General features: G+C 38.8%; 1 protein-coding gene across 3 annotated transcripts; it reads right to left on the bottom strand.

Annotated features, from left to right (window-relative positions):
• Positions 1–1193: 1193 nt before the first annotated feature.
• Positions 1194–6791, bottom strand: LOC116257336 (uncharacterized). Of its 3 annotated transcripts, none has more exons than XR_007573774.1 (4): positions 6605–6791; positions 3184–3386; positions 1850–3069; positions 1194–1607 (listed from the first exon to the last, which is right to left on the bottom strand). XR_007573774.1 is itself a non-coding variant. In XM_031633960.2 (4 exons), the coding sequence occupies exons 1-4, from the start codon at positions 6704–6706 to the stop codon at positions 3049–3051; spliced, it is 252 nt and encodes an 83-aa protein (XP_031489820.1). In that variant the 5' UTR covers positions 6707–6791; the 3' UTR covers positions 2988–3048. The 3 variants fall into 3 exon arrangements, 2 of the variants coding, with proteins under 2 accessions (XP_031489819.1, XP_031489820.1); XM_031633960.2 differs by lacking the exon at positions 1194–1607 and having other exon boundaries at positions 2988–3069; positions 3184–3240; positions 3315–3386; XM_031633959.2 differs by having other exon boundaries at positions 1194–3069; positions 6605–6778.
• Positions 6792–9325: the final 2534 nt, after the last annotated feature.

The raw sequence follows: 9325 nt of genomic DNA, 5'->3' as shown, positions 1-9325 counted from the left end.
TGGTATTGGGCAGGCCCTTTCTCCTACTTAGACCATCAGAGTACAACTAAGTCTCACATCTTGGGTCGAATTTCATCATCTCAAGTGAGAAATTTCCAGAAAAAGTGAACGACATTACGAGAAACCTGTGGCAAAGGATGGAAGGATTGAAACTTGATCTGAGAATGGTAGGGTTGGAACTTGGTCTAGTGTCAGTTAGCATTTTATTTTGCTGCAAGCTTCCCCTTCTCCTCATATAAACTGTGATCTGTCTTCAATATTGCCTTTTTTTCATGTAACTTTGGTATTTTATATAAACCAGTGACAGTAGAATGTGATTTTGAGTGAGCATCTCAACCATGGTAGCACTTTGCAAGAATTTTCTTAATCTTCCTTTAAAACTGTTCTTTCAGCTCAAAGAAAAGAAGGAAATGTAAAGAGAGGGATAAAGTGAGTGGAGACAGAGCAAAATCAAATGGCTACCTAATCATGAAGAAAAACTTTAGCATCCCCACTGTTTCGCTTTGAGCATCAACAGTCACTGTCATGGCTGCCAAGTTGATGTCATCAATATACTATGTAAATGCCCCACAATGTGCGCAAAGGAGACAAGAACAAGGCTCTACAGTAGCCCTTTGGCAGATAACTCTATACCAAAAGCTAAGATCAATTCATGCTGTGCTCTCTGCCACATAGCAGTCTCAAGCTCAGCATGCAAGTTTGGTATTCAAGTGAAGACCCTCGATCGAATCTCAATCAGCAATCCTCTCAATGACATGAACCATCCAAGACTGCTGAACGTGGTGAACTATGGGGGTTAGTACGTGCCTATCATATGGTATATATAAAAGAAAAAGGAAGAAAGATTTAACCTGCAGAAAACATATTATAGTTCAACATATTACCATGGTCAGTATATCTCTGGGACAAAATCTTCAGTACTACTCTTTAAGTTCTAGCGCGCTAAATCAAGTGTGCTCCCATTATTTCTCAAAATCAATTTTGCCCTCCTGTTCCATCCAAAACCATCATTGGAAGAATATATTTGACAAAAATTTGACATGCACGACGTTTAATTTTTTCTTTTCATTATCTTTCTAATTGAAATTATCTATTTGGCCCATTGGTTTCTCATGATTAGGAAAAGGGTTCGGTTTCTTGATAAGAGAAACAAACGGCGAGCCTTTGGGATGCATTTAAAAAGTACAGCATGATAAGAAACCTGTAATTCATACTTCTTTTTTTAATAATTAAAAGAATTAAACATATAAAACGCCGATGCGTTTTCAGCGACTGAATTTTGGATCGCCAAAAACCTCACTTGTTGCATTTTGGTGGGTCCAAAAGCTGATCAAAAGAAAGAAGACTGACAAAGCTCAAAGTACAGAATGGCAGTAGATACTCGATTCAGGGCTTTCAGCTCGACATCCTTTACAACTATCGAACGACTGGCCTTCCTCAAACTAGAGTTTTTTAAGTCCAACCTGCTAGCAGACTGATGTAACTCTTGTCCAGAGAAATTATGAAAGCCCGAAATGATCTCTAAGTTGGCCAGCCATATGATCGATGCGACGACAAAGCCTTGCATACCAATCTCTAAACTAAAAGCCAACTTTGCCCGTCAGAACCTGCAATGTTCATAATCCAGATCAACATGCCGGTGGCTTATTCATGCTTCATGGGACTTCAATACTACTAAATTAGAAAACTTCAACATGCAAGAACATAAAGATAATTTACCTTACCAGTCCAAAACTGCTGGGGGATTTAGGCCCCCAGATCGCCATTCAAAACAAAACTCAAAAAATACAGGGAACGTAGGACAAAATCTGATCTTCAACTAACAGTCTGAAAAGTAGAAAAGACCTACCTGGCGGGTAATTTCGACGCCTTGGTAGATTCACAGTCTGGTGAAATGCTGTCAGAATCGGCCTGAATTGGCTGAATCACTGAATTGACAGAGCTTAATTCCGTTCAGGATCCGATTTTACAACATTGGTTTGGGGAGCAGGTTGCATAACAGCCTATCCTTTTCCGCTAAATGAGCCAAAGCAAGCATACACGCCTCTTTAACTATCTTGGTCTATTTGAAATGTACGCAGTGTTCTATTAATTCTACTCTGAGCAACTCCAACGGATTCGTTGTTTTCTTCATCCCTCAATCATTACTCTGAGGCGGCTTGTCCAGCTTACATTGTCTGTTACCAGCCTACCACAGTATTATACAATTTGACTTGGGCCTTACCTTACACATGATTTAGGATTGGAAACATTCGACTGATCATCTGTAACTATGTCACATATCATCAGCTGCTGATAATATCATAAGTTCCATAAGGATGAACCACAAACAAGCAAGAGAAATTTTGAAAGCCACACAAATGGAATGATCATCTGTAACTATGTCACACATCATCAGCTGCTGAAAATATCATAACTTCCATAAGGATGACTCACAAACAAGCAAGAGAAATTTTGAAAGCCACACAAATGGATCCAGAAAGGGGAAATCAGTATATATGATGTCTCACCGAAATAGTTGCTTGTGCAGTTGGCATCTGTTCACAAGATTATGGAACAAAAAGTTCCTCTGATGTCACATATCAAATAACAACATACATCCTTCTCTACTTGAAAGTCTTCAAGAAATTTACATTACCTTTTTCCCAGTACTCACCCTTTCGTCGAGGTATAGTTTGACATGACATAGTAGCTCTAAACATCCACCATATTTACCCAACCCCCCAGGACCCCCCAACCCCCAATTGGCAATTAACACACACTATTAAAAAACGGAGACGTAACTATAAGTCCTTGCAAACAGAATGTGTTCCTCAGGCACGACTAGCAGTCATTCCTATAGAAGGTTTTGCATGAGTGGTTTGATGAACAGCTTTGCTGAAGCTCATGTAATAGAAGACATTGAGAATCATGGTGAATACTACAAATGCAGCACCTGCAGCAAAGATTCCCTTGCGCAAAGATTCACAAGACCAATCATCAGCATAAACCATGTTTCTGTATTTAGTATGGTAGGCATTCTTTGTTGCACCAGCAATTAGGCAAGCCTCACCAATTATGAAAGCAAACCTGAAACAGACACAGATCAAGACTCGTTGTTTCAAGAATCTAACCGATTAATCATAAGGAGGGTCCTAAATTAGGTACATTTGTATCTTCAAATGGTGGAACACAAGCATTTACCAAGAAGATACAAAATATATGATTGTAAAAGCACGATTTCCTCCAGGTGCTAATGGTCTGCCGAAACACATGCACCTTGTCACGCCCATAAGCACTGATTGACTTGAGAGAAGAAACAAAAAAGAGCCTACCCCATAACCAGTTGCAACGTCTGAGTTGTAAACACAATATGTAGTATTATTTTCGTCACTCTCAATGTGACCCTGCACGTAAGTGAGAAAAACATCAGGAAATCTATCTAAATGCAACGGTTGAACAATCACAACATTCTAATAGGGTAAGGATTCACAGAGAGAGAAGGATAGATAACTGCTTAAACAAACATCACACCTATGAAATTCAAGAGTATTTTCCAGAAAAAATGTCAAGCAATTTTTTTAACATCTGAATGGATAGGAGTAGCTTATCAAGACAGATTATTTTTAACTTAATTTCTAACATGTGTCTTGGTGATGTTTAGGCACTTTGGTACACTGCACTGGGAAATAACGGGAGGTAGCAATCCTGAATTAATGCATACGTAGCTCAAGGACTAGCACACTCACATGGAAGTGTTAACAACAGATGTTCTCGTGGCTTTTCGTTTCCATTGCTTTCTTTCCAAATCAAGCTGACAAAGGCGCCTACCAGTTTCTACTAGAAAATTACAAATCCACAAGGAAACAATTAAACAAGCTATTTACTTTTTAATTGCAAGGGGAATGAACTATATTATATTGAAGTAGTACATCTATGGATGACAAGGTTATTTTTCAGGAGTAAAAATGGTAGCAATTATGCCCATGTAAGTAGGTCCACCACAATAGATAACCACTTCACAAGTAGTATTCAGTGAATGCCCATAAATGTTTTCTGAAACCAAATCTTATCTCTTTCAAAATTTCTCAACAATCTCATTCACCAGCAGAAAAAAATGGCAATTGTAGATGAATCGCTTTTGGAGAAATAAAGTAAGATTTCTTGAACCAACTCAAACACCCAAAGAGATAGTCAAGCAGATATCCTGCTAGCTGATGGAGCAAAGCTGCAAAAGATATTCATAGCCTTGGATATAAACAGAGAAACAATTATCTAGGAGCAATTTATTTTGTTTCCATTTAAGAGAATACCTTTTCACATAAACAGCATGGTTGTCCAGACTGATGCCATAGAGAGGTTTGCCATGATGATTCACACAGAAAGAAAAGTGAAGGAATTTTCACATGAAGGAAGCAGGCACACAATCCTGAGCCTGACTTTCCATGCATGTTTGAGACTAGGCCTTTATTCATCTACTATGGGCAGCATCTTGCACCATGTTATGTCACATTTGTGCAGGAAAACCACATACAACACACATAAAATAAGATTTTAATAAAAAACACACATGTACTCATTATTTTAATTCATAAAAATAAAAATTAAAAAGCAAAAAAAATATTAAAGTAAACCAAGAAAATTCCATATATTATGTTGCTGTGTCCTGTAACCACACTCGTGTCCAGCTGCATCAACACAGGTGCAGAACCCTTATAGGAGAATCTGTGTGACGTAGGCACCATGGCGCTTTCATCAACCTAGAACAGACGGTCCTTGACAATGGCATCACTCTACTCCTGTTTTTCCCGAATTAAATACATGTAAATCCTAAAGCTGAGTCGACATGTAACCTCCACAAACTTCTTCATGCAGCAGTCATGTAATTGGTTTACTATTAACTATTAAGTATTAAGCCACAGACCATCCACCTCATCCACCATGGCTAACCTAAAGAAAACTCTGTTTTTGCTCTGCCCTTCCCAGCCATCCCAATACTAGACACATCACTTTGCTTTTACTCTCACTGAATATCATTTTTCATATTGTAGTTTTTATTTTTCTAATACCTCTTTTTAGATACATTAATACTATATATCATCCGACATATCACTTCCTAAACAGTTCACTAAGCTGTTTCCTACTGGATTCCTAAGTTCCTAATCTTTAGAAATTTGAATAACCACTTCATGATTCCGATTTCCATTGTTGATTCCTGCTAATGGAAACTATAGTTCCATAGCATTAATATCAAACTGCATGAAAACGAACTGATCCAGAAAACTTAAACATACCAAAATGTGAAGAGGACAGGCTGGCTAAAGGAATCTAATCATAAAACGGTGAGTCTGAACTTGTCCGAGAAAGCAGCCAACTTGCTACAGAGAGGGATTATTCAGTCGGTTATAGGCTACCATTTTAAATTTAAGTACATCACGGCTGGGCAAGAACTATTCTGGTCCCCACTTACGGTTGAAACTCTAGCAACATGATCATCATTGAAAAGACAGAAACCAGCACAAATTTTTCATCGCCCAAAGCTAACGATGAATAAACCATTGCTTTTCTGCATTAATAGTTAATCCTCAAGAATCAGCAGATATGTTACTAAATCTTGATATGATTTCTTCATACTTGCAATTTACACACATAATCCTATTTAGGAAAGCTACATGCTAAAATCTTGACCCAATCTTTGTTAACATTTCATAATAACCTAATGCAAATTCCGTCAGCATTTTCTATGTAAAAATTTTCTGACTGTCCTGCTAACCCGACCCATACGAAACCTTGACCACCAACTAGACAGGCTTTAATCAGACATATTTCTTTGACTACACTTTGAAATAGGATTCCTCCTTCAGACTGAAAAAGTGTGACGCCAGCCTGCATAGACTTCTAGACAGTACCTCTTGTAAAAGCATTAAATAGGTGCCTGGTTTATACGAAGATACGATCGAGCAAAAGCGGCGCAATTTTAAAGGAACCATTCGCTTTCAAGCAATACATATTGATATAAGGAAAATTGATTGGCCATTAGTGAATTCTTGTTGCAGCCATATTACATTACATTTCATTTCTAATAAAATTTCCCGTCTAGTTGGGGACAGTGAAGAGAGAAATAACTTACTCAAAACAAACGAGGATGTAAATCTAGACAATCATTAACCAAGGTGCAAAGATTTGATTAAAATGCAGCCCAACTAGACAATCATTAAAATCTTTGGGACTTCATTCAGGCTTTTATTATGTGTATTCAATCATTTTTTGCTACCTTCTTTGCTTCCCTTTTTTCCTTAACCAACAGCAGAATGACTTTGGTGATAGTTTCAGTTGCTCAGCGTGTACTGGATTAGGCTCGCAACAATGAATAAAGAAAAAAGGGAAAATGCAGACTATGATTTACGCGTTTCATCTTCTGCCTTCTACCAAGGAAAACCAGAAAACTGTAGAAAGACACCATCATATTCTCAAAGGCACGAACAGAATCTCAGCAAGTGAAACAGCAGGAAGAGTCGAAGAGAGGCATACCAAAATCAGAAATGCAGTGCCTTTGTATTTATGACGTCCTTGTGCGTATGTGTACGTGCGTGAGAGAGACGGAGACAGAGAGAGATGGACTTACGAGACTCCGCCTCTTCTCCGCTGCTATGGCGAAGCCGAAAGCAACGAGGCTGAGTATGACAACAAGGATCACCAGGAGGCTCGAGGCTTTCCCTTCACCCATCTCTCTCTCTAGTTGCTTCTGTGTCGAAGCCAGGAGAAGTGAAGTGATCTAATAAAGGCTCAACATTCTCCAGAAGCGCCGTTTCCTGAAAGGCTCAACACTGTCAGAGGAAAAAACTTCATTTTTCATTCTTCCTTTTGCATATAATTTCCGAAAAAGACTTTCTGTGTTTTTTTTTCTTAACAAGGTCACAGAACCTTCAACCTGAGAAACAAAGAAAAGTTGGAAATAATTTCTTTTTTCAATATTAGCGTCCATTAAATTAATTCACTTAAAAGTAAAATGATTTAATGAATAAAAGGTCAATATTGCGAAAAAAAGGCCATTATTTGACAAAAATATGCTCATTAATTTAAAAAACTGCCTTAAAAAGTCTTTTAAAAATGTAAAACAAAAGCGGACCATAACATATGAGGAGACTCTGTATGTTGTGTGTGGGGAGGCATGAAGGAAACCTATCCGTCAGAGAAGAGGGTCGTCCTTTATCTCCAGAACACAAAACCTACTTAGACTAACATAAGAAAATATGTTTTCACATTTATCATATGGGTACTTAGATAATGTTTTCACATTTATCATATGGGTACTTAGATAATTTTATGAGAGATTTTTTTTAGGTTTCATTTTTGTCCTTATAGAATGCATCGGGCCGGGCTGGGCCGGCCCGGCCCGTTAAAAATGAAAAAATCAAAGCCCGGCATTCAAAACGGGCTGGCCCGAGGCCCGGCCCGGCCCAATTATTAAAGGGCCGGGCGGGCTGGGCCGGGCTTTGAGGCGGGTTGCTACTTGTTAGCCTCTAGCTCACTCAAAAAATGAGCACGAACGTAAACTATGTGCACTTAATATAATAACAAAAACAAGAACAACACCTACCAGTAGAAAGTAGTCCTCTGGAGAAGCACTTGATGCAACCGACGATGAAGCAAGTAGAGCAGCTGTGCGATGGCAGCGACCGACGGAAGGACCGGAAGAGGCAGCCAAGGGGCGACGGCCAATGAAAAAGACTAGAGGAGGCAGTCTCGAGCTCGCGGCGATGAAATTTCTTAATGAAACGAAAAGAGGAAAAGAAAACCTAACCTATAACCCTAAGTTCCTAATTCTCTAAGTTCATTTTTTTAAAGAAAGAAAAAAAAAAAAAAAAACTCATGTCGGGCTTATCGGGCCGCCGCCGATCACAGTGGAAGACTAGAGGAGGCAGTCTCGAGCTCGCGGCGATGAAATTTCTTAATGAAACGAAAAGAGGAAAAGAAAACCTAACCTATAACCCTAAGTTCCTAATTCTCTAAGTTCATTTTTTTAAAGAAAGAAAAAAAAAAAAAAACTCATGTCGGGCTTATCGGGCCGCCACCGATCACAGTGGCAGGCCCGGTAATTATCGGGCCGGGCCGAGCCGAGCCCGATAAATTTGGCCCGAAAACTCTTTTGTCAAGGCCCGGGCCCGGGCCCGGGCCCGTGGCGGGCTGGGTACCGGGTACCCGGCCGTGGCCCAGGTGCCCAGGCTTATTATAGAATATAGGGGGAAGGTCTTACATTTAACAAGTAAGGACAGTTTGGACACTTCATGCCCTTAACACATGGTGAGAGACCATAACATAAAACCCGCTCCCATAACATACCCAATAACATATAAGCTGCTCCACCTCCTCCACCAAAGTTAAAATTCTCAACAAACATCAGGAATAAGAGAATTCCTCATCTATGGACCACATTGGAAATCTGTCTTGTTTTCCCACATTGGAAATCTGTCTTGTTTTCCCATTGTTGGACCACGCGCTCTTAGTTCTCAGAATTGCTGTAGTGAAGGTATAATGATGTTTCCTATTTCCTAAGCACTCTGATATTCCTTTTCCTCTTCCGGAGAAAAAGGAATATAAAGCTTTTTCAATAAAGTTAGAAAGAAGTTGATTTGGCATTTATTCTTCATAAAGATAAAAGATACACCCACTAAATCCAACGAGCTTGCATCTTTAAATTATTGAACAGGGACGATGTTCGAATCCCCTTTAATCTACAGGATATCCATAATACTCGCTTCTAATTCGTTTCTATCACATAATCGTGGTTCCCTAAGCATGGGGAATATGGGAATCAGTTCCTTATTCACTTACCAAATGATGTATTTGTTAGTGTTTTTGCGAACAAATTCTGCTCTAATATTTAATAACTCCAATGCCTTTATTCCATACAACAAATCATGCGCATATATTTATATGTGTTGATGAGATATTGATAAAACCAGGGAATGGTGGCGATTATAAGTACAATTGAAACAGCTTGGTAGGTTATGAACTGTATCTTGTTAATGTTAAACTAAAACTGAATCTTGGGGTGGTAATGGTAGATAGGAATTCATCAAGCATAACCTCATCCAGGTTTTATATCAGTTAGTAGAGCTTTGCTTTTGTATGTTCTTTTTCCCTTTTTTTTTTTTTTTACATAAGAGGAGTTTATACAATTTTGTTCTGCTTGCTGGGTAGAATTGCTTCTAACACGCCCAGCCTATTTACTAACTTGGATCTGGAAAAAAGAGAAGACACTTGAACCTTGTGCACATATTTTGCTACGGTTGACTGATAAATTTATGAACAACTGTTTTTTTTTTAATTATTTATAGAAGTC

Source organism: Nymphaea colorata, chromosome 7 (assembly GCF_008831285.2).
Source record: "Nymphaea colorata isolate Beijing-Zhang1983 chromosome 7, ASM883128v2, whole genome shotgun sequence".
In the NCBI taxonomy this organism is placed as follows: domain Eukaryota; kingdom Viridiplantae; phylum Streptophyta; class Magnoliopsida; order Nymphaeales; family Nymphaeaceae; genus Nymphaea; species Nymphaea colorata.
The sequence above is the reverse complement of the archived record's forward strand: the minus strand, read 5'-3'. Positions and strand labels throughout refer to the sequence as shown.